At 39.3% G+C, this 26,150-nt stretch overlaps 1 protein-coding gene across 1 annotated transcript in view; it reads right to left on the bottom strand.

Annotated features, from left to right (window-relative positions):
* The window catches only part of LOC137617170 (unconventional myosin-Ia-like), a 265,917-nt gene that overhangs the window by 30,156 nt on the left and 209,611 nt on the right, over positions 1-26,150 (bottom strand). Inside the window, exons 20-21 of the mRNA XM_068347029.1 lie at positions 16,307-16,378; positions 15,260-15,346 (exon numbers count right to left, since the gene is read on the bottom strand). Of these exons, the coding sequence (XP_068203130.1) occupies positions 15,260-15,346; positions 16,307-16,378 (159 nt within the window). The remainder of the gene's footprint in view (positions 1-15,259; positions 15,347-16,306; positions 16,379-26,150) is intronic.

The raw sequence follows: 26,150 nt of genomic DNA, 5'->3' as shown, positions 1-26,150 counted from the left end.
ACAGAGTCCTCAAGGGAATATCAGTAGGAGGGGGAACAGCAACTTCCTCATCTAAAGGAACCTTGTCCGATAATCGCTGAGTCTCAAGCAAGGGAGAGACCTACCGTGGTGGCAATGCTTTACAAGCAGAGTCCACACGCACTGGTGCATTAGTAGCGGACCAGGAAGCAACGTCATGTAACTGCTTGACAGTCTGTGAACTGTCAACAACAACAGGTGCGAGAGACCAGGACGCAACGACATTTAACTGCTTGACAGTCTGTGAACTGTCAACAACAACAAGTGCGTGAGGACGCACAGCGTCCACTCGAGACTGCTTTGACTGCCTAGAATGAGCAGTCAAAACAACTCTAGAATGCGGAGGTTGACGCACAGCGTTAAAACAAGTCAACTCCGATTGTTAGCGAACGTCCTGAACATCAACAGGAGCATCAGCAAGTGGCCTAACGTCCAAATGTGGCTGAAAATCCACACGAGACCGCATCGAGTGTGGTTCTAAACAACCTGATTGACGTGACTTAGCTACGCCAACGTCAACAGGAAGCACAAAGGAACGTTAGGTTGGCTGACAGCCAGGATCTCGATGAGATAAACGGCTAGGCTCAACGGACTAATCGGCAGAATAGTCTTCCATAAGGGAGGCAAGCATATTCTGCATGTCTTGCCGTGAAACCCATTTAGGATCAACGGAAATGGTTGCGGTAAGAGACGAGGGTAACGTCTGTGACCGCAACACTTTGCCAACAAAAAAGACTCTCGGAGTCTGTGTTACGCTTTTGTTAGGCGGCGAGCAGTTTTCCGATGACTGCATAGGGTCAGAGCTGTCCTAATGGCTGCAACCAGGACGCTGGACCTGTCCTGAAAGGACTGACTTTCGCTTAAGGGCCTCGAAACCTTGTTTCAGGTTTCTTGTGCGAAAAGCCTTCGGATGACGAGGAGAAAATTGTCTCTCTCGCCTTATGGTAGGGGAGATCTTGGTAAGATACACCCGATACCATAGAGGGAAACGTCTGTTCGCTGATCAAGGCCTCTCGAACCCATAAGTCGTTCGACATTACTTCTCCCCTGGGCTTGGGAGCTTGCAAGAGGTCCCGGACTAGGTGAACGACAGGCACGAACAGACGAACCCTCGGACGCAACACTGTAACACTTTGCGCAATATCACTTTATCACTACGATTTTCTGTTTTGCACTTATTTCACTGGAATCAAAATTTTTACTGATTTCTACCTGAAGCACGCAATTCTACCCTCATCAAAAGGTAGTAAATGCGAAATCAGTCGTATAATGCAAGCACATTAATACCAGCAAAAAAACAGTAAACATCTTTTAAGATAAAAAAAAAAAAAAAAAAAAAAATCAGTGATTGGGGAAGAGAAGAAACACTAGTTCATTCAAAACTACGTTTACAATCTCTCACCGTACATTGCCTGGGGACGAGAATAAAACTAAAAACGTTTTATCCTTTCTCCCCGTACAGAGACTAGGGACGAGAGTAACTCGAGAACAACGTTACCCGCTTGAACGGAACGTTTTCTCTCCTCTCTCTCCCTCCGTCTCTATCTCTCTCTCTCTCTCTTGATTTCGCACCTAAGAGAAGAGCCCAATTACATTTCGTCAAAAAAACATGTTATTTGACCAAAGGAAAAAACTGAAAGGTTTTTCAATTAAAAAGTTCCTTTAAAATAGAATTTAAAACATTTAAGCTTTGAAAGAAGAATGAACAAAACGTCAGAATCGATTTACTCTTTCTGCAAAGTGAAACCGTGATACTCTCTCTCTCTATCGTAACGATAGAGCGCAAACTGCGTAGCATAAATAAACTAAACGTTAGTTCATCTTTGAAAACAGTACGAAGACTATTCAAAGAAATTCTTTCATAAAATATTTATTAAAAATATTCATTTTAAAAGTTTTAAATCATTAGCTCTTTAAAAGCTATTTACGATTGAAAGGGCTCAACGTTGTTTAACTTCGGTTTCCAAGTTAGGACCGCCCACTCTCAGGAAAGGTCGCATATAAACAAAACATTAAAATTTATTTTTTATGTTTATTATAAATGGAAAGTTAATCGAAGAGGCCTAATAAAGGCGGTGAGATATAAAATATATAGAGGAAAATCTATAATTAATTTATAACGTGATAAGATAATTACTAAAAGCCTAAACACACTTCCGTCTAAGGGAAGGGTCGGCCATTTAAAAGTCAAAGAAAGTCCATACTCTCTTTGTCACCAAAAATTAAATCTATCCAAAACGAGTTCAAGATTTAAGATGAAGATAAAACACCTGCACTGCGAAAGCTCAAACCAAAATGAAGTACTTCACCAAATATGTTAAGAAAACTCCAGGTTCTACAGCGAGTAAAAGTACGTCTTGTCGACACGTCGACAGAGAAGAAATTGAGTCTTTGTTTACATTGAGTATGGTATCTGGCCGACAGTTGGCGCTGATGGGCACACCCGCAACCTGTGTAGCGATCGCTGGCGAGTTTTTTGTACAGTTTTTTGTCTGTCGAGCAACAGAGTTGCAGCTATATATTCACCGGCTAAGTTAAATATTTAAAAAGCAGCAAACATATCTAAATTCTTGAAAAATAGATTCAGCCAGAGTACAATTAGATTAATAAAATCTGGCATCTACAATAGAATAATTTCATGTATAAGATATACTTTCCCCCTTTCAATTAAAAGACAAATAATCGTATTTTTCAGCCTATATATGAGAAAACAATGCAATCACTGGTGTCACCAGGGAGGGAGAGGGAAAAGGTGCTTGGCCCCTCATACATTTTAGCAAAAAGAAATCCATTAAGAGAATCATATAAACAAAGATTTCATTGGTACTTTACAACATAGAATGCATTAATACCTTCCAGGTCATGTTCTGTATTAAAATCTAAGGACAAATTGCTGGCAACACTTTATAAATCTAAATAATAAAAAATGCATGACGATAACTTTTGCTAAAGCAAAGCTCCCTCTCTAGCCTTTTCTGAAATTCTATCTTTCTGTGTAACAAATGCAATAGTCCTCCAAACTATATTAGTGAACCATAACCACACATGAAATAATATAATTATAAGTACAAACTCTCTCTCTCATAAAAAAGGAAACCAAATCAGTAATAAGAAGTTTTAAGGACATCGCTGATTAAGGTTATTGATAATATCAAACTTTGTCATATCTTGGAAAGTGCTTTCTACAATGAATCAGACCATTATTCATTGGTTCAGATTGGATTTTCATGATTTTCCATACAATAAAATGACATTATATTCATTTATGAGGGGGACATATCCATGTCCATGTGAAACGAGCTTATAAGGGCTATTAGAAGCAAGCTTTCACAGACTAGAATTATCACACTCAATTGACATTCTAGCAATCCAAAAAAACAGAAAAGCCATGTTTGTGTAACTTGTGGAATAGGAAAGAGTAGAAACTTCATGTACAGTTTTGGACAATTCTAACGGTCCAGTTATCCGAGCAACAAGGGTTTGTGTTGGTAGGCCTGGCAAGGATGGTAAATTTAGTAGTGTAATCTTCATATACTGGGGTCTTAGGGTTGTGGTCACGAATGTACTGGGAATTGGGAAAAAATTCCACATCAACTCAATACAACCAAATTATGCATTGTGTAATACAGCATAGTATTATTCAATCTTCTTTCCCATTGTTATCTCTACATTAAGGAGTCAGTTGCCTGATGCACCATCTCTAATGTCTTCAATCAAAGGCATCCTCTTCCATCAAACCTTTTCTATCCATATCATCCTTCACCTTATCTAGCCATCTAATTCTATGCCTCCCTCTTGATATTTACTATGCCTGCCATTCTTCTTACTGTATCATTTTCCAATCTTTCAAGCACTGATATTCCCATAATCCACCTCATCATTCTTATCTCTGTTCTCTTAAGCTAACACTGGTCTCATTACTGTTCTTTAGATTTTGACTTTTAGCTTGCTTGGGATTTTCGTATCACATACCACTCCAACTTCCTCTCTCCACTTCCCACAAGCTGCTTATATCCTATTCTCATCATCAGCCTCACACACTCCCTCCTGACCTATAGCCGATCCCAAGTATCTAAATTGTTCCACCTGTTTTATAACCGAGAGTCTATTTTCACGTAGGGCTATCCTGGCCCTGCCTTCCTTACTACTCACCATAACCGTGCTCTTATCAACATTTACCCTCAAGCCCCCCTTCCCAAAGTTTACTGCCACTCTACAACCCTTCGTTGTTTGTTTTCTTCATTTTCAGCAGTAATCAACAAATAATCTGCTTATAGCAACTCGCACAACTCTTCCTTTGTGATTTCTTCACTTAACACATCCATGACCAGCAAAAATAAAAATGGAATAAATGTCAAATGTTTCGGTTTGCCCAATTGCTATTATTACTTTCATTATTGTTATTTTGTTCAGTTGGTGTCAAAACTGATGCAACAAATTTCAGAGGATTTCGTTCAAAATTCCCTGACTGACAACTATAACGTGTATCTCAAAAACTTATTTTTTCCCTTCATTGAAAGCTCTATCAAGCAAAATAAAGGTAACATATGATGCACAAATATCCTATTTATGATATTTACAAGAATCACAAGAAAAAATGCAGTAATAGTAATTATTTCAAAGTATAGTACATACTTCAAACTATAGAAACGAAACAATTTGATATTTTTGTTCAACACAGTATAACCAACATTCCAATGTATATTTCGAGTAATGTGGAAACAAATATTTAATATCATACTATATTATCAATTATTTTTGCAAAGATGCACAAAACCATGCAAGTATCAATAAAATATAAAAGGGAAAATCTTGGTAACATTAAACGTAATTAACCGTGAATGCACCTAAATTCAAAAGAGAAGTTGGTTTGGTTGGTAGTTCTGAGTTTAGCAATCATGAAACGACTGTATGGACTAACGTAACATTTACCCAACCAATTAATTACCAGCCATAGCCTAATAGTAGGGAAATTTGCCCTAATATCCTCATTGTCAGTCAGTGCCTACTAGGTCAGTGGCCATGACCCCAGGCCCCCAACATTAGCTGTAGTCGCAGCCTTCGGACGAACACAGTTATCTTTGAGAGAAGGTACTGCCACCAAGTTTCATGTGTAGCTGCCAGTTGGTATATTTCATTCCAATTACAGTATTGTCATACTTTTGATCTGATAATAAGTATCAGTATTTAACAGTAGAACATCAGAAGACATTTCCCTGGTGAATGGTCAATGTTAGTTGCAATAATTGTTTATTAAAAAAAAATTTCTTAGTTGAAACATCTGCGGCAACGTGATGTCAATTCACCATTGATGGCAATAGGCTCCAAGTGCATAAGCAAGGCCTAATGTGATTTGTAAATCAACACTGCTTTTATAGCATTATAGCGAAAATTATCATGATTTCTTTTGATAAAGAACAAAGAAGTTTAGCAACTAATTAAATGAAACATAAATAAGACACAATTTCGTGTGTAAAAAGCGAAATCCAAGTTATATGCTCGTGTAAGTAAATGGTTAGGCCTATTTCAATAATCAAGGAAATATATTTTCCAGCTTGTTATTTAACAAATTGAGTTGTTAGAATATCTACATGGTTGTAGCCTAAATCGAGTTTTCTCTTAATTAGGTTTCATTATCATGAGCTTTATAAATACGTGCTTGGTTTACCACAATCTATAAACGTTAGTATAGATCCGTTAAAAACTATCATTGTTGAATCTTACTCTCGCGTATCAATATGTAGGTTATATAGAGATATACATTTCATAATATACTTCATAATCTATATATTATATATGTCTGTGTTTCGACATGGCATAGCCTTAGTATTAGATTTTCTAAAATTTAGTTTAACATGTAGATAACTTTGATTTAGAATTTTTTTTTTACACCAGTTGGATTCTTATTTATATTTTATTTAATCAGATGCTAAACTTTGTGCTTTATAAAAAGAAATCATGATAGTTTTCGATATAACGCTATAAAAGTAATTTACAATCACATTAGGCTAATGGTCATGCACTCGGCAGTTCCTGCTGCCACTGAATGGTGAACACTCGATATCACACATTGAGAGCTTCATATGTTTCTACGGGGAAATTCTTTTTTTCTTTTAATAAAAAATATTGAAATAACATTGACCATTCACTAGGAAAATGCCTTCTGTGCTTCTACAGTTAATCACTGATACTTATTATCAGATAAAGAGGAATAAAATTTACTAAATGGCAATCCCACAATTTTCTAACAAAGTACGTACGATGAGTTTTGTAATTTGTTGCATCAGTTTTGGTGTCTACTGTACATCATCTCAACCATGCTAACCAACTTTACTAGGACTTTCCTCTTCCTCAAGCATCAAAACAATTTCTCTTGGCATTCAATCATAAGCATTCTTTACATCTACAAAAGCACGTAAAGGCTTCTGGTTTACCTCTAGCCTCTTTTCCCTTTAGCTTCCTTACTATAAAGATGACATTCACGGATCCTCTCCCCCTCATGAATCCATACTGCTATTTCTTAATCTTTATATCTCACTCTCTCTTCAAGTACCCTCTTAAATACTTTCAAACTATGCTCTATTAGTAACTCCCCTGTAATTACCCTATTCCATGATATCACCTTTCTGCTTAAATATAAATACTATTGGCTCTCCTCCCTGTCCCTGGGCATTATTTTCTCTTCTCATATTGCTCTTAATAAATCCAGCATCCACTCTTCCCCCTCTGTTGCTGGTATCTTGACCATTTCAATTTGAAACTCTGATGGACCTGGTAGTTTGGTTTATTATTTTTTTTTATTTTATTCAATGCCCACTTCACTTCTGTATTCTGTATCTTCATCACTGGCCCCTCCAACCCCTGTGCTTTCCCCAGCTCCTCTCCCTCATTTTCAGTATTTTATAATTCAAAATATTCTTTCCATCTCCTCTTAATATTTTCATCCCTCTATCCTTGATGACCCCCAGTTGCTCCAAATCCTGACTTTGCCTTTTCCTCCAGTTTGAATCTTATAGATATTCTTTTCTCCTTCCTTTGTTCCTAGCCTTTCATTCAATTGTCCAATTCACTCTTCCTATTGCTATACCTAGTTTCCTCCTCAAATTTTTTTCCTCTTCTCTGCACCCTGTGCATGCCTTTCTTTCGTCTCTACCCAGATATTTACTACTATGTTACCCTGTCCAATCTCTGAGTTCAACGTTTCCAGTTGTCTCTCTCACAATCTTCCTAAACTCCTCACCTTTTGTCCTTTAAATTCCCAAACTGTAATTCTAGTTATTTTCTTTCTCTTGTGTTTTCTACCTTTCATTTTAAAATCCATCGCTACCAGTCCATGTTGTTTAATACATGCATCCCCCAAAATCACTTTTACAGTTCATCACATTATTTTTGACAACTCGGGCTTTTCACTCCTCCACTTCCATAGGTTATCAGGTGCTTATCCAGTTTCTGAAATTGGTGTTATTTGAGGGGCATATGCTGAAATTATAAATAAACTACTATCTAATCCCATAATATCACTGGAATTTTAAAAGCCTATCATTTACTCTTTACTTATACCACTTTTTCCTTCCAGTTATTACCTACTATAACCCCAATTCCATTTTTTTCCTTCTTGTGACCTGCTGTAATAGAGCTGATACCCATGACCTATCTCTCTAGTTTCACTTCCTTCCCATCTTGTCTCCTGCACACAGATCATCTATCCTCTTCCTCCCCATCACATCCACTATTTCTCTCAATCTTCTCATTAGAGTACCAGCATCCCAAGTACCTGCTCTAATCTTCCATTCTGTCACTACCTGCTTTGGTAGCTGCTGTGAACCCTGAGGTCTCATCTTTCATTTATCACATCAGTAAGGGGTTCCTGAAACGTGTTGCTTACAGGGGACATCTTAGCCACATCCATATTACTAATAGCATCAGGAATGGTTTATAATTTGGCAGAGGGTTTCTACAATCACATGCCCTAACAGTCATCAACCATAGTTATTGGCGGTGGGCCTAACCTTTGACTGGCCAGACAGTAATACATTGGATTCTACTCTGGTTAGGGTTTGTTTTCCTTTTGCCTAAACATACACCGAATAGTCTGGCCTTTTCTTTCCACATTCTTCTCCGTCCTCATACACCTGACAACACACATTACCAAACAATTCTTCTTTGCTCAAGGGGTTAACTACTGCAATGTAATTGTTCAGTGGCTACTTTACTCTTGGTAAGGGTAGAAGAGACTCTTTAGCTATAGTAAGTAGCTCTTCTAGGAGAAGGACACTCCAAAATCAAACCATTATTCTCTGGTCTTGGATAGTGTCATAGGCTTTCTAACGTGGCCTTCCATTGTCTTGGGGTAGAGTTCTCTTGCTTGAAGGTACACTCAGGCACACTATTCTATCTTATTTCCCTTCCTGTTGTTTTTGAAAGTTTATATAGTTTATATATGAAAGCTTAGTTTTAGTGTTAGTACTGTTTTTAAATATTTTATTTTAATTGTTAATTACTTCTCTTGTAGTTTCCTTGTTTCCTTTCCTCACTGGGCTATTATTCCCCTTTGGAGCCCTCGGGCTTACAGCATCTTGCTTTTCCAACTAGAGTTGTAGCTCAGTAAGTAAGTAAGTAATAATAATAATAATAATAATAATAATAATGAAACTAATAATAATAATAATAATAATAATAATAATAATAATAATAATAATTAGTCCAACTGCAATGCAGCAGTTTCCACAGTGGGCCTAGATTTTTGCTAAAATGCAAAATTGCAAGGCAGAAGCTGTCCTCTTAGTTACTTTCTATGACATGCAGCCCGTACAGTGATAGTATTCTTACACCCCTACGACAGGATATAGGCCTAGTATTAATTAATGGCATACCCTAGTTGGAGCTTGTCATCTATTACAAGCCAGATTCTGTAAAAATCTTCAAAATAATATTACAGTTCATCTCGGAAATCACAAATCAACAATAAAGTTTCCCTCTCTCCCCATTCTAAACAATCATTGACATGGTCTTGTTCATCATATATATATACAGTGCTCATGAAACTATTATATATCCCTCGTGTTTTCATTATATCACCATTATCGTTGTTGTTATTATAACTACTATTACCAATATTATCATTATTATTGCAAATGAGACTTTACTGAACAGAATCAGCCAGTGAATTGAAAACAAAATGCCAAATTCTATACTATACAGAAAAAATATGTAGCTAAAATGCAAGATGGTATTGTCTGAAAAGATCTGAACGTAAAGGATGGTCAGATTTATGAAAAATGTTATGCAACAAGCATAAAGAACTAACTGAACAACAGTGCCCGAGATTAATATCTATATCAGGAATAACAAATTAAGATGGGATTAAGCCGCTGAAGACCAAACAGGAGAATAATACTTGAAACAATGCAGAATGAAAGAATTAAAACACTTCTTCTAAATAGATTGATCATTGAAAATCTTGAAAGACTATCTCAATATGGCAATTTTTTTGTAACTGAAGAGACAAACCAAAATCACAAATAAATTTTAAAAAAGAAAAATCATACTGAGTTGCAAAAACATTATTAATGTTGAGATCCAGATGTTGAGGAGCCACTTCCTTCGTCCTACTTACAATCATACTTTGAGATTTGTTAGGGTTCAACTTCATGCCCCATAATTTGCACCATGCACTAATTTCAGCTAGATCACTATTAAGGGATTCAGCAAACCCAGATCTATTTTAGGAGATGGAATTGAGGCAAAGAGAGTAGCATCATCTGCATATGCAATGAGCTTGTTGTCTGGGCCAAATCACATGTTAGTGTATATAGTATGAAAAGTTATGGGCCAAGAACACTACCCTGAGGAACACTAGGTATCACATACCTATACTCACTATGGTGCCCATCAACAACTCTTTGCGATCTATTACTTACAGACCTTCCTGACCACGATCAAGGGATTTCTGTACAGCATTGGAAATTGTAAGAAGGGGGTCACATGCTCCAAGGCCTTTACAAAAGCCAAATTGCAGCTAGGGAACATGATTACTTTCAGCATGCCTATTTAGACGTTTCGCCCAAAACATCTTATGGAAAAATTCCAAAAGATTTGGCACACATGATCTCTCTTGTCTAAAATCATGTTGGCTGTCTATCAAAAGATTTTTTTCTCTATATGTTCTACTTTTGAATCTACTATAATTGATTCAAAAATTTTGCAAGGCACTGAAGTTAGACAGAGAGAGAGAGAGAGAGAGAGAGAGAGAGAGAGAGAGAGAGAGAGAGAGAGAGAGAGAGAGAGAGAGAGAGAGAGAGAGAGAGAGAGAGAGTGTGTGTGTGTGTGTGTGTGTGTGTGTGTGTGTGTGTGTGTGTGTGTGTGTGTGTGTGTTACAAGGATTCTGGATGTCTCAAAGACTTCATAATCCATCTGCAGAGACTCCATTTGTTCTTTGGTAGAGGGATTTAGATAAGCCTTTAGAGAGTTCTTATGATCTTTTCTAACTTATTCTTGAACTCATTTACTGTGTTACTGTTCACCACAACCACTGGAAGTCTATTCAAAATATCTGCTATTTTGTATGCAAAGAAATTACCACATTGAGTGGTGTTGTATCATTTCAATTCCAGTTTGTATCCGTTACCTCTGGACTGATTTGTACTACGCGTGAATAGAGTCCCTTCTTGTAGATTGGAGGAACATTGCCTAGTTTCCATCCTTGTGGATTCCCTCTTTCGTTGACTGTCTTTCGGAACATTTTTTAAACGTGTGGGGTTATCTCTTCTTCTAGTTCTATAATCTCTCTTTGATGAATATCATCTGGACCTAGTGCCTTAGACTTACCAATACCTTTTATTTTCTTTTTGGCATCATCCATCGTAAAGGTGATTCTATTTAATAGTTGTGGCCCTTCATATTTAATAGCTTGTTCAAGGAGAGTCGTTGATTCTTCCCTAATGAATACAATTGTGAAATATGCATTCATTAGTTCAGCTTTTTCCAAAACATTAGTCTCTTAATGGGCTAATGTTGTTTTTTATTGGTTTTCTACTATTTACATATGCAAAATCTTTTAGGTTTTCTTTCCTAGCTGAAGCCACTCTTTTCTCTTCATTGATCGTTGCCTTTCTAACTAGTTTATCTACTCTTCAGCTTAACTTCTTGTGCTCGGAAATTTCATAAATAAAAGGCTGTGGGCCCATTAATTTATGATTCCTGTCTCTGCTTCTTATTGCATTGGCTACTTCTCTATTGAACCACTTAGGTTATGGAGTTCCATTTGGTAAGGTTTGTCAATGCAGTATACATTTAGCCCTTTTTTTCTTTATATATTTCTACTAAGAAGTCTCATTGTGTATCTATGTTCCTCATTTTGTCCTATTTTAAATTCAAGGTGTATTCCTTCAGTTTTATCCAGTTGCTCTGTCTGTAGTCTAGCTTTTTTTATAATTTTCCTTTCTTTTAGATGAGGAATATTTGCCTGAAGCCTAGCTATTCTGTGGTAACTTTTGCCAATATTTTTGGCTACTGAAACACTTTATCATAAATTTTCTTCTGTTGTTAGCACAATATCTAGTACAGTATGTTGTTTCCCCTGGTTGGTTTATCAACCCACTGATGGAGGAATTAATTGCTGACAAGTTCTAGTAACCTATGTCCCTCTGTGTTTGATGTAGAATTCATAGTGTCCCAGTTAACTGGTGCATTGAAGTCTCCCATTAGAACACCTAGCTTATTGTTAACGTATTGTCCAATGTCCAAGTTCTCTATACAGCTCTTCGTCCTTTTCTTGTGTTTGATGTGGTGATCTGTATATTACTAGTATGGACAGGTTTCTTCCTATGGTGTTGATATTTACACCTGTCACTTGATATTCGTTTTCCAATTTAATTTCTTTGGGGTTTAAGGGATTTTTAACATAGAGCATTACCTCTCTGCCTTTTTTGGTAAGGAGATCCTTCTTGAAAAGCTTGAAACCTGGTATTTCGTATTCTCCGATAAAATCCTTTGTTTTTTCTTGAATCTAGGTCTTGGTAATGTCTATGACATCTAGTTCCTCACTAGCTATCAATGCCCTGAAGTTTTCCACTTTGTTTCTAACTGGACTGAGCATTGAATTGTACCACTTTGAGGAAATTTTCTATCTTATTTCTCTTTCTCGGTGACTTCGATAGTTTCCCTGATTTACTAGTGATTTAGTTTTACTTTTATCTGCATTATCCAAGTTTTCTGCCAAATTTCCTTTATTTGTTGTTGGTTTTGGCATGTGGACTTGAGCCTTTCATTTATCCCTATGGCCTTACCGAGGGTGAAGTGGTCGACATTGAGTCTTGGGAGAACACTTAAAACTAAAGTATTATTGTTCTTGTTTCTAGCCGTTTCAAGTTTTTTTTCTAGTTGTTTAACCAGAGGTTCTGTTTGGCCAGCAATATCCTTTCTTAGGAATAGGTCATTTCCAGTTGCTTGAACAATAATAGTGGTCTTCTTGTTCTCTGTTATAGTTTTTCTGACCACTTCATTTATCCTCCATGCATTGGTGCCTGGATAGGACCTCACCTTTCTCCTCTTTTTGGTCTTTACCATAGAGTCTCCGACCAAAAACGTCTCATCTTCCTCTTTCTCTGCTAGGGGGGAGAGAATCGGTTTTTGGTGTTGATTACCTTTCTAGGCTGTTGTTTTTAGTCTTCTTGGCCTCAGCCCCTCTTCCTCTAGTGGGTTTCATGAACTTTCTGTTTATGTTGGTTATTTCCTCTCTAGGTTCTTTCCTTGATTTTACCTTATTTTGTATTTCTTGGATACTAATCCCATTTTCTACATCATTTATGACTTCTTTGTTCCTTATTTCTAACTGTTGAAACTTTGACATGATCTCTTTCAAATGTTTTCTTAGTTCTTGGTTTTCATTTTTAAATTTTTCTATTTCCTGTTCTTGCTGACAGAACAGGCATACACTATTACAGTGCAGGTTTGCAGCACACCCTTCTTTGAAGTCAATGCACCATTTGTTTATTTTCTTATTTGACACATTTGTGATTTAACTTCAGTTTCTCACTCATTTTTAATTTCTCTGTGATATTGTCTAATGCATTTGTTTGGAAATCTCAGCTAATAACTTCTATAATAATTAGCTTTGTGACCACTATTGGGAAAAAAAGGGGGGTGGGGGCTGATAGTTACCCACCTGATGCCATATCCACTTAATCCTGGGTGACTTTCCATCTTTTCTGTTCCTAACCTCCCATACTTGCTCCCAAACCAACAGTTAAGTCTCCTAAAAGTTGGGCTGTCCCTAACGTGCTGCAGCTGCCACTGAGCAGCACAAGGCAGAAGCCTGTTTTCTCGCCAGGATTGACAGCGGAAGGCTAGCAATTACTGGGATTTCTGGACATCCAAGAACAGCAGACTTAGGTACTACTGAGCATTACCAAGAAGCAGAAACTGTGTTTTTTAGTTGGCCAGGACTCCAACAAGGCAAAAAAGCTATGTAAATCTCATGAGCAATTGAACCTAATTCGCTAGGGGTCGGTCACAGGGAGTGGTCAGCAATTACATGTTAGGAATGTGCTTTGCAGGGCACTAATAGCACTATTCCAGTCTTGCGTCCTCTGTCACCCTGGGATTCCTCCGTCCTAGTCTCTCGAAACCTGTGAGTGAGTTCCTAGTGTTGTTTACAGAGGTTCCAAAGCCTCTGCTCTTACGCCTGAGGTAGCTGTCAGCTCCTTAATGTCTATGTGTGTATAGGCTAGTTTTAAATAGATATCATATCTAAATATCAGTTCTTTTTTATTCTTTTTTTTTTTTTACTTTTTTTTATTTATTTGAGCAAGGAGAGATTGAAAGTTGAGAATTTGGATAGAACGGTTGAGAAAAAGAGAAAAACAGAAATGTGAAAATGTAGAAGAGTTAGTGGTCCGGTTCTAGTCTGGATGCTCAGAGTTGGTCTTAGTGGCAAGGTTGAACCTACGGGGTTGGAAAAAACCTCCCTGCCGCCATTGCCCACTCCTTCATCACATCACGCAAGCTCTCTCACTTCGGGCCATCGAGAGAGAGAGAGAGAGAGAGAGAGAGAGAGAGAGAGAGAGAGAGAGAGAGAGAGAGCAACACAGTTTTAAAGATTTGTCGAAAGCGATATTAATGACAAATCTGTTTGAAAGCTGTTTATGGTATTTCTCAATTTGATCAGACTAATTGCTTGAATAAGAGTATGACAATTTATTATACCATAATACAAGTATTTAGTTTACCAAATTGCCAAATACCATAAACAGCTTTAAAACAGATTTGTAATTAATATCGTTTTCGAGAAATCTGTAATTGTGTTCAGTTTTGCTCTCTCTCTCTCTCTCTCTCTCTCTCTCTCTCTCTCTCTCTCTCTCTGTCCTTGGTTTCGCCTTGGGACTCTGATCCCGAGGTCGGTAAGAGAATCCAGACATTAATGTATCGAAATACATGGCTTATTTAAATATATATATATATCATTACCATACTTTTTCATGTTTTGGTACAACATAAGACATAATACACTTGTATTCAGTTGGTATAAATTCGGTCCCTGTATTTTGTTAAGTTGCCTGGTAATAATTCAAGTGGCAACACACTTTCGCCCCAGTCTCAAAGCTCCTTTTCATTCTACATTACTACTTCTGCCACAAATCCTTCTTTCTCGGTAAACTGGACACAACCAGAACTGTACATTTAAGATTAGAAATTATCAATACAATCTATTAAAGACCTCTCATTTGTTCCTAAATTGGCTTACACTGTAATGCACCGTCAAAAGTAATTATTAAAAGTTTTACAATAAGAAGTGTTTAATTTGTTCTCCCCTTATAGCAAGTTCAATTCATCCACCTTATAGGAAAGCCATTACTTTCGCTTGAGAATTAAATGAAATAAATACAAATGCAACGTAAGCAATTTTCCTGTGCATGGTTATTGCAAAATTTACTGTTCCCTGACAAAACTCAAAGTCAAGATTTATCGTCTTCTGGTCATTTCACAACTAAAGCTTGGTAGGCTAACTGTAAATTTGTAGTTAACCATGTTTGTTTCCTTATTTATATGAAATTCTTACTTTGTCCCAATGTGAAGGAAGATGAAAACAAACATTAGAAAATAATGAAAGGGAAAATTATATAAATTCAAGCAAAATCATGAAGTGAACTAATATTATATCCAAAGACAACACATGAGAAATGTCTTTTGCATCATCCAAAGAAAGGAAACTTTTATTGTATAGCAACAGAGGATTATTTACCTGATAATTTATATAAGCTCTTTGGATTATTATTGATGCCCACTCGACTTTCCGCCGATGTTTCAGTTCTCTGTATTCTTCTCTGGCCTACAATGAGAAAAAAGAATCAACATTAATGTAATCTGTAATTTATAATGAAAAATAAAACAAAATACATTTTCAATGCAAATTTTTTATTGTAATTCTAAAGCTTCTAGTGTCCTAATCAACTAGGGGGAACTAATCTCATCGAGAATCTGGACTAAAATCTACTACCTGTTCAAAATATTTTACATATACTGTATGTCATTTTAACTACATAAACGATGATCCCCCTAAATGAAAAGAGTAAAGGAGGGCTTTATTCCAAATGTTGAGGCAACAATGGAAAATTACTCATATTACCAGAAATTTAAATTGATAGACCCATTGGCTCAATTCACATCAGGATAACCTAGTTTTTTTAGGATTGAATTTATGAATTTGAGTTAGAAAGGCCTGGAAGGCCATTCAGCACCGAAGTGCAGGGGGGAAGAATCCACGTAGTTGGACGTCGAAGTTAAAATTAAGAGGTTAGACAGCAGCAGGACAGAGGTATAGTAGGACTCTTTTTCAACATAGAAATTTAATTTGGTTGGAAGTTTACATAAATCTATGTAATTTTCCTACACTGACTGGAGGAAGGCTAAGTTTACAATTGGAAGTTTAAAACTGCGAAGATGAATTTATAATTGGAAAACTGAATTCAGAATTTAGGAAACAGGGTATACAATTGGAAAATTATAATTATAATTAGGATGATCATGGATTGTGTCGACAGTATATAGCTTTTCTCCAGTCAGTGGGATGAATAGCACAGTGCAGATTTTAGCATAGCCTTATGAAATTATTTGAAAACTCACGAATCTTAAATTTTTGTGTTACAATAACAAGTGAAACGTATAATTTATCAAAACATATTTTCTACGAGCATTTTTGCTCCTAAGTACCATTTCCCTATCACTTTCTGGTTTTCCTAAGGCAGTTTCTTTAAAAAGTTTCTTGAGCTCGTATACTTCCACCACTTACCAGTACGAAGAACTTCCAGCCTTTGACTGAAAGTCTTGCTTCTTTGGCCGCACCAGGGTCTGACTTCGTCAACTGCACATGCAACATGCCATGCAAAAGTCAAAGCAAAACAAACAAACAAATTTAACAAATTAGGTTTTGTGAGGGACATTAAAAAAATTTGATGTAAAAAAACTAGGCACAAAATAGTTTTGAAAAACCATAGAATAAAAATCATGTTCCAAATAAATTAGTTTAAAAATCAACATCCCTTCTGGTTAATGAATAAAAAATGTTTTATAAACATGCAGTTACAAAATTACGTCACATGATAAAAAAGTACTGCATTTAAAATTAAAATAAATCACTAAGTGAACAACCAGTTTAGGCTAAAAACAAGCCTTCATATATGGAGGATAAAAAAGCTGTTAATAAAAAGAAAAAAAAAAATATATAAATAATAGTATTGAGCATATAAGCATTCATTGTCCATAAAAATCATGCTTAATAAAAAAAAGATTAATTATGGGACTACTACACTGACGTTTTCTGATACGAAAACACCAATTTGCACAAACTTTATATTTTCGCTTTGTTTCAAGACTTAACAGTCAGGTTACGTCACCAACTATACATAACGCGACTGATAATATTTCAGGATAAATAGATGAAAGACAGAGGTGATGAGAACAGAATATGCAATGGAAGATGAAATATCATTGGAAGGAGAAAGGATAAATGAAGTGGAATCCTTTAAATATTTCGGAACTATGTTCTCTAATTCTGTATAGAGTCTTTAGAATTCGATTTTAATGAAATATTGAAAAAAAGCATATCAGACAATGGCTAGGATAAGTAAAATTTGGAAATCAAATCACCCAAAATTACAAATAAAAATCAGGCTGTATGTCAGTTTAGTGTTACTGTATGGACATGATTCGTTGTATGACAAGGAAACAATATCCAACCGATTTTGTAGATTTGAGAACAAAGCCTTCAGAGGAATTTTGGGAGTTCAAATGGCAGGACAAGATTAGAAATGAAAATATAAGAGAGATTACTCGAGTGCCATATGTGTATGAGATCATGGTGAATGGTTTGGGGATGCCCTTTGCACTCCCCAAGAGATATTATTTCAACTAACTTTCAACTGGGCTCTAAAGGCTGAGGACTATGAGGCATGAAGTAAGAGATGATGAATGAAGTATTGATTTAAAAGCTCAAGATAGAGACGACTGGTGAAATCTAACCGAGGTCTTTTGCGCCAATAGGTGTAGGAGACGATGATGATGATATTCAAGAAAGAAAGCAGAATTTTTTCTTTAACCAATATATCTTCCTAAAGCATAATTTATAAAAAAACATGAAAAAGCTTTCATAAAAAGAAGTATCACAATCCATGGAATATATAAAAAACAAATGGTAACCTTTGTCACAAACTTTTGTGTAAATACCCTCATTGATTTTTCCTATTGCAAAAACATCATCATTATCAACATTATTAAGAGAGATACAAGCCACATCTGTCTTGAGGTATAATATATATGTCTTTCAAACCAATGGCCCTTTTTCTGCAGCAATGTCCAGTTTGTATAGCTTATTGCCACTACTGTGGCAGTTCTCAATAAATAAACTAGCCTGGCATAAGAAACTGCGGTAAGCAAACAAAATAGGTCTTATGCAAAATTGACACTTTTATATCATCTCACTATAGGTAAAATCCCTGTCGTAAAGTCAGTGTTACGAGATCTATAGACGATATATCATTACATTATGGTCTTTGAGATTGAAAATAGTTTTGTCTTGAGAAAAGAGTAATGATTTTAATCAACCAAAGACAGATCTATTCGATTCAATTTTACAAATATCATTTTGGATTTTTTTCTTCAAAACACTACAGCATTTTGAAAGGAAACGTTTTCTAGGCCTGACAAAATCACGGGTAGTAAATACTTTTTCGTGTTGCATTTATAAGTCAACCTGCAAAATTTATAAGAAATTGTCTAATGAATATTATCGATTTTTAAACAATGAAAGAGTTCATTATATAGGAAATTCTGAGTTTGTCATAGGTTGCAGTAGTCACTCATAAAGAATCATTGTCTTAGAAGCAAATTGAACATAGAGATACTAAGCTGGTAGATTTCATCATCAATTATGGTAAAATAATAGTCGTTTGTCAACTAAATGGCAAATAAATAACCTATTACATATAAGACAGAAGTTAAGTGAATTAATGTTTAAAATAAAAATACTAAAATTATGTACTGTATTGTGTACCAAATTAGAACAGGCAAATTAGCACACAATTGAGTATTTTTACTTAAACAAATCCAGTACACATGCAAAATACATCTGGAAAGAAGGGCTGTGTTGCAAATAATCTTGTTAAAGAACTAACGTGCGAACGACAGGAAAAACAAATTACAGAACAAACAAAAACAAGCCTAAACTGCTTTGAACTGTCTTTTTCTTCTTTAAGCAGTTTGACTTGGCAATAAGGCTCAAGCAGAGAAGAGAAGCCTTAAGAAAGGCTAGTACTGTTTAATAAAGCATACTAAAAGAAGTTATTTTTTTTCACAAGTGCTGATCTCTTTTCTTTTAGTAACGAATGCCATTTTCTGAAACTATATCAACGTTTGCTTACATTTTAAAGCTAACCTAGAATAATATTCTCTTTATGAGACCTCGAAATATGACAGATTTGGAAATAATTTTTATTTTTCCTAATACAAACCTGGAGTTATTATAGGGATTATCTGTCGGCGTAGCTGGAGGGTTAGCCATTAGACTTTTAATACGAGGTGGCAAGTCTACCCGACCGCTAGTGCAGGGATGGTAGGAGGTGGCTAGGAGGTACTCATCCACCTATATCGCAGGCAGGACTTATCGGGGGACAGGTGTTGGCGGGACCATTTATATAAATAACTACAGGTTTATGTTAGGAAAAATACAAATTATTTCCATATTTGTCATTTGTTCCTTCACTAACAAACCTTACGTTATTTATAGGGATGACTCGCCCTTAAAAGGGTGGTAAGTCCAACCACTGGCTTGGTCATTGTTGCTGGTGCTCCCTGTACAGTATTAGACTGTATATAGATGAAAACTTTGACACCTCACTAAATAATACATAAGTGAGTATGATAGCAGACTGTGCAACCTGTTAGGTTATAAGAGATAACGTATGAACTTCTAGGTAAGCATATTCTAGGTTAAAAATAGGAAGGTTCCTAACATATACAGATGTTTCCCAATGCCTACCTCGCGGGAAACATTGCGGACATGTAAAAGTATAAAATAATAACTATACTAGGTTACACAAGGGAAATGGTTATTACTTGCAGAGGATAAGCCCAGCTTGCAGAGGGACTCATGGTGCTGTTCTCCAAGAGAGGGGAAGAAGAAGAGAAGAAAAGAGCCAATCCTTATACATTCATAGTAGACTTAACCCAGGCCGGGGTAACCAATGCCCTCAACCATCTACTACTTGTCCAAGAAGGAGCCCGAAGTACAATATTCTTAAACCACTTCTTGTACAGCCAGCACAGGACCAATAGAGAATGTATCGAGCCTTCTGTGGGTAACGTCTTGCAAATAGTAGGCGGTGAAGGTCGTCTGACGCTTCCACACACCCGCTTGTAACACTTGCAACTCTGAAAAGTTGTGTTTAAATGCCAGGGACGTTGTGAGCTCTAGGTTGTCGAGCTGGAGGAGGATCAGGATTTAGAGCAGTCTATGACCTTGCAAATCCATGATGAAATTGTCTTCTTGGTTACCCTCCTCTTAATTATACCCATGATGACAAACAGGGCTAACAGCTGGGGCCGAGTTGCTACAGTGCGTTTTACATAATATCTCAAACTCCTCACTGGGCATAGTAACAACCTTATCTGGATCATTGGTTACAGAACGTAGACTCTTAATCTGAAAAGGTCCTAATTTAGGGTCCAGTACCCACAGATTTTGAGTCTTTGCAATGAACTCTGGGACAAAGGCGAATGTCACTTCCACCATCTCCTTGAATGGGCTATGTTCACTGACTCTCTTTGCAGAAGCTAAAGCAAGCAGGAACGCCGTCTTCAAAGTGAGATTACGGTCAGTTGCCTGGCATAATGCTTTTTAGGGGGAACTTTTAAGGACCTTATAACGTGAACCACATTCCAAGGAGGAGGTATTATCTTCGACAGGGGGCAAGTAATCTCATAACTCTGTATGTGTAAGGGAAGCCCCAATGAAGAGGAAAGGTCTACTCCATTTAGTTTAAAGGCTAGGCTTAAGGCTGAGTGATAGCCTTTTACAGCCGAGACCGAAATGAGTTTTTCCTCCTTAATGTATGCAAGAAACTCCTGTATTACTGGAATAGTGGCATTGAGGGGAGAGATACCCGTTCCACGACACCAAACACAGAAGACTCTCCACTTTGCTTGGTATACTGAGGCTGAGGATCTTTGCAAGTGTCCAGATGCCTTTCTGAGAGAGGAGACGCTGGATAGTCTCCAGGCAAGAAGCCATAGAGATGGGACAGCCTTGTGAAAGATGTCCACATGTGGGTGTTTGAGTAGATCTTATTGTGAAGGTAGTTCTCTTGGGAGATCTACTAAGAGTTACAGAAGATCTGGGAACCTTTCGGCATGATACCATAGCAGAGCTATGAGGGTCATCATTAGATTGTTGGATGCTCTGGTCTTATTGAGCATTTTTCTCATCACAGAATGAGGGAAAGGTTTACTCATAGATGTTGTCCCACTGTTGTTGGAATGCATCTTGACATAGAGCCTGAGGGTCCGGGACTGGGGAGCAATATAGAGGGAGCCTTAAGCTCAGGGAGGTCGCAAATAGATTCATGGTCGGGGAATCCCACAAAGTCAGGACTTTGTTGGCTATCAGAGGATTCAAAGACCATTTGGAGCTCAATGTCTGAGTTGCTCTGCTCAAGTTGTCTGTGAGCACATTGCTCTTGCCAGGAATGAAGCGAGATGATAGTCACCAAATGTTCTTCTGTCCAATTTAGTATCTCTACTGCTAGATGGCATAGGGGCAGTGAAAAGGTACTGCCTTGTTTGTTTATGTAGGCCAACACTGTTGTGTTGTCGCTCATTAACACTACACAGTGACCGGCCAGCAACAGATGGAACTGGTGGAGAGCTAGAAACGCTGCTCTCATCTCTAAGAGATTTAAGAGCTGGTACCTTTCGAACTCGGACCAAAGGCCTGAGACCGCGTGATCCAGCAAGTGGGGCCCCCATCCTTCTTTTGATGCCTCTGTGTGGAGCAGCAAGTCCGGAGGAGTGACAAGAAGATCTAATCTTTGAGTAGGTTCTCCTCTTCCACCCACCACTGAAGATCTATCACTTGATCTTGTGCTACAGGGACTAAGATGTCCGGGGAGTAGGAGTGTTGGTTCCACATGGACCTTAGCTGCCATTGCAAGGATCTTGTTATGAGGCAGCCGTTGGGAACAAGACGAATCAGGGAGGTTAGGTGGCCTAGGAGGCATAACCACTGCCAGGCTGTAAGATTTTCCCATCTGAGGAAGGTTCTTGCTACTTCTCTCAGCCTATGTACTGTATCTTCTGATGGAAAGACTTTCTGGAGGTTGGCGGCTATAATCATACCAAGATGTAGCAGTCTCTGAGATAGGAGCAGTGATGACTTCTTGAGATCCCCAGATCCCGACAAAACTCGAGAAGCACATCTCAGTGATGAAGAAGGGTCATTGCCGAGTCTGCTAGAATCAACCAATAATTGAGGTATCTTAAGAGATGAATGTCGTTCTTGTGAGCCCAAGAAGACACTCTGGCAAATGGAATGGTGAAAACCTGGGGTCCTGTTGCGAGACTGAAGCAGAGAACTTTGAACTGGTAATGTTTGTTCTCATGTATGAATCTGAGATGCTTCCTTGAAGACAGCTGGAATGGGATCTGGAAGTATGCATCTTCGAGATCCAGTGCACACATTAAGTCCTATGGTCTTACTGCCCGGATGACTGTGTCTGCCACTTCTATCCTGAATAGAGTTTGTAGAACAAACTTGTTCAGGGGTGAGAGATCTATGACTAGTCTCCAGCCTCCAGACACCTTTTTCACAAGAAAGAGTCGACTGAAGAAGCCTGGAGACCCGTCGAGGACCTCTTGGAGAGTGCCCTTCTGCACCATGGTCTGGACTTCAGCCATGAGAGCCAGCTCCTTTATGGATCCCTTCGTATAGGAACTCAATGGAATTGGATCAAGAGTCGGAGGAGGGAGAGAGTGAATGAACGGGATGTGATATCTTACGCCGATCACTGTGATCATCCAGAGATCTGCCCCGTAGGACTGCCACCTCTGGCAGTGGTATTGCAAGTATCCTCCCACCTTTTGGTGTTTAGCCTGAAAGGGCCGCTTAGACACCTTACCAGGTCCTGTGGGCCTGGATGTTGAGGGATTTGATGTGTTGGGCTGATCTCTGGGAGGTTGGGGAGCCCTACCATAAGGCTGAGAAGTCATAGCCCTGTGGAGGAGAGAATCCTTGTTGGATTTGCTCCATCTATCAGCTGCTCTTTCTACCTCCTCCAGGTCATAGAGAGCGGATCCCTCAAGGGTTGAGTTCCTAAATCGGGCAACTTCTGTGCGAAAGGAACTCCAGACAAGAGGAAAGACTCCAATGACCACCTTGTATACTCCTTGGACAGGTCCTTGGATCTTACAATGTGGCCTAACAACCCCAACCTTAGGTCAAACCATGAAGCAGTCTGCATGGTATACTTCGCCTCTCTCTATGTTGAGGAGCTCAGTTGCTGAAAGTGAGGCTCACCGCGTGGAAAGTCTCTGCACGCAGAGATCTCAAGTAAGGGATTCTACTGAGGGGTCAAAGGTCAGGGTAGAAGTGGGCTTGTTTTTGATCTCATAATACTGCCTTTGCAATACGAAAGGAAGTGAAAGAGCCCTGGAAGAAGAGCCTGCCCTCAGTGAGCTTGGTGTGCCTGCTATCTGAGAGATAGCTTTCTTTCAGGCTGCTGCCAATCCCTTCCACGAGGGCAAGACTGCACTGGTCTTAGGGGGTCTCTGGGTACCAAACAGCTGGTCCAGGACCATTTCCTTGCCTTCCTGGGGAGTGGCACCAGGATGTGACAGCTTGAATTGACCTCATAAAGGATAAGACTTGACAGAAGGCATGTTCTGACTCCTTACATTCAGCCTCAGAGTGGAAGTTTGGACTTATTACACTAGGGAGATATTCCTCATCAGTGTCTAGAAACTTATCTACCTCCAAGCTTTCATCCATAGGAGCCTGGGGTAGGTCAAAGTCATCAACCGGTTCTTGAGAATGTCTCACCTCAGGAGATCACCTATCTAACTCTGGCCTCAGAGTTTTCTTTGCCTTTGTGTTCTTCAGAACCCTCTTGGTCTTTTTGACTCTCTCCAAGGAGGGAAGTGCTCTTCCAGTACGGAAGGTCTGGAGGGAGCTTCCAGACCCCACGGAGCACAAGACTCAGGAATAGAGGATTGCTTGTCTCTGGATGGTCTTGAGATCAGGCGTTGTTCCGGAGGAACAATCTCTAGGGATTGAGGCCTGAAAGGTCAAAGGGAGATCGCCCAGGGTGAGCCTATATCACTGCTCAACTGTTCCTCGAGCCGATCAGTGTGAGATGGTGTACCAAGCTGTATCCTTTCTCATGAACGAATTGGAGTAAGAGGGAGTTACGCAAAGGTCGGAGACATCCCAGGAACTACCCTGTCCTCAGCTCTAAGTCTAGGTGGAGGTGACCGATGTGATGGAGGGATGTTAGGCTGAATAACCCAGGCAGGTTTCATCCTGGGATCAGAAGTGCCTGCAGAGGAGAACGGAAAAGATACCAATCTTTCCAGTGGCATACTTGGAGTGGATCGTATCTGATACTATTGCGGTTGTGGAGGGGCTGGAAGGACCAATCCAATCAGAGACTTCTGAAAGGGTTGACACCAAGGTGTCGTACCATGATGGAAGCTCACCGACTGTTGTCAGGTCTGAGGTGTCCTTAGGGAGCCCTGGAGGAGGAGAATGACTTTTGGTGGGATGGCGTTTTGGAGCCTTGCAAGTTTTAGGGAACAATCTCTTGAGCATGAGAAGGTCCTCCTTGGGTGATATCGGAACACCTGCAAACTTGTTTGGAGGTTCCTTAAACCCTTCTGGGAAGGACATTGGCCTACAGCTGGATCTTGCAATTGTGGAGACTGTTGCCAGAGGCATTGTGCTTGCGATCACTCATGAAATCGGGGCTGAAGTGCGTGAAATACGCGTGAAGTCGGATCATTTACGTGAGAAATCTGGCAATTCACAAGTCAAAGGGCGCGATTCACGCGTAGATGTAACCATTTCACTATGGATTGACAATGAGCATGAAGGAGGAAGCCCCTGGAGCCTCTGTAGCTCTGTAGGGCTACAAACGCTCGCTGGAGGCGGAGATGGAAGCCTTCAAATGAGAACAACGCGTTGCGTTGGCGACCGTCGTGTCAGCAGGTGATGAGTAGTTAGTTGAATATCGCGTAAGCGAGCGCTTACCTATGATACCCCAAGTTGCTAAGGGAGCAGGGGATACCCTATAAGGACGCCTCTCTGGGAGTTATCCTTCGGGAGGTCCTTGTTCATGCGAAGGTCATCTTGGTGATCGAGCAGCAGAAGATTGTCGAGTTGTAGAGCACCGCGTGGATCGTGAGCGCAAGCGCCTATGATATCCTCGTGAAGAGGAACGTCTTGTTGGTGGTTGTAAACACTTTGTTTGTGATCGTGAGTGCCATGCTCGTGATCGTGAGTGCCCAGCTTGTGATCGTGAATGTCTTGCTTGTGATCTTGAGTGAGCATCTTGCTTGTGATCAAGAGCGTCTTGCTCGTTATCGTGAGCGTCTTGCTCGTTATCGTGAGCGTCTTCCTCGTGATCATGAGCACTCTGTTTGCAAGTTTTCAATCATGAGCGTCTAGCTCATGAATGTTAGTGCCTTCGTAAGAAGAGAGCCGAGATCGTGATGATCTGTGATCTCTTTGATGATGATCATCATCATCGGATCGTCGCGAACGACATCCCAAGGGTGATCAAACAGAAGGACGAGAAGATGACGAGTCTCGTCCAGGCGATCAGCAAGCAGATGGAGCGTTGGCAACTAGATTGTCATCATTCCCAACTTCCGCAGCTGGGGAGTGTCGAGCGTGCGATCTTGAACCTTTCCTGTGGTGAGAAACGAAAGGCTGCGGGTTAGGTGACAATGGACCTCTTGATGAAGAGAAGGCTTGTCGTCACCAGGAGGCTGTTGTACATGCATGGAAGGGCCAGAAGAAGGTAAGAGATGGACCTCACAGACATCAAGGGCGTCAGCTACCGAAGCAACTAGCGAAGTGTCTCTCTGGGTTCCACGCTGAAGGAGAGCTTCCTTGGAAAGGGGAGCAGATATTCCCAGGGACGGCGACACCAGCAGCACATCTGAAAGGGAGATTGGTTCCCCGGTCTCTGGTGCTGAAGGTGCTCCTCTAGGGGAAGCAAGAACGCCACCTGTACCCTAAGGTTGCCATGGAGTTAGTTGGTCTGCGCTCCTACTCGACTGCCCTCCGGAGGAAGGCAAGCAAGGAGGAGCTGTGAAGAGAGATCCAGGAGTACGAGAAGAAGAAGCCTGAGGTCTCTTTGCCCTTACGGAAGACCCAGGAGGAGAGAGATCTCTCTTGGCTGCCTTCTTCCTGCAATGCCCAAATTTCTCCCACTGGAAGACAGGCTATTCCCTACACTATTCACAAGGCGAACCCTGCTCGCAGCAATTCCCCCTGCAGGTCGGGCACAGTGAATGGGGGTCGGTATCCACCAACGACATGAAGGTGCCACATTAGCGCCCTTCGCGACCAGGGCAGGTACCCATGG

The sequence above is a fragment of the Palaemon carinicauda genome, chromosome 23 (assembly GCF_036898095.1).
Source record: "Palaemon carinicauda isolate YSFRI2023 chromosome 23, ASM3689809v2, whole genome shotgun sequence".
In the NCBI taxonomy this organism is placed as follows: domain Eukaryota; kingdom Metazoa; phylum Arthropoda; class Malacostraca; order Decapoda; family Palaemonidae; genus Palaemon; species Palaemon carinicauda.
Note: the sequence above shows the minus strand (reverse complement) of the source record. Positions and strands in the feature narration are given on the sequence as shown.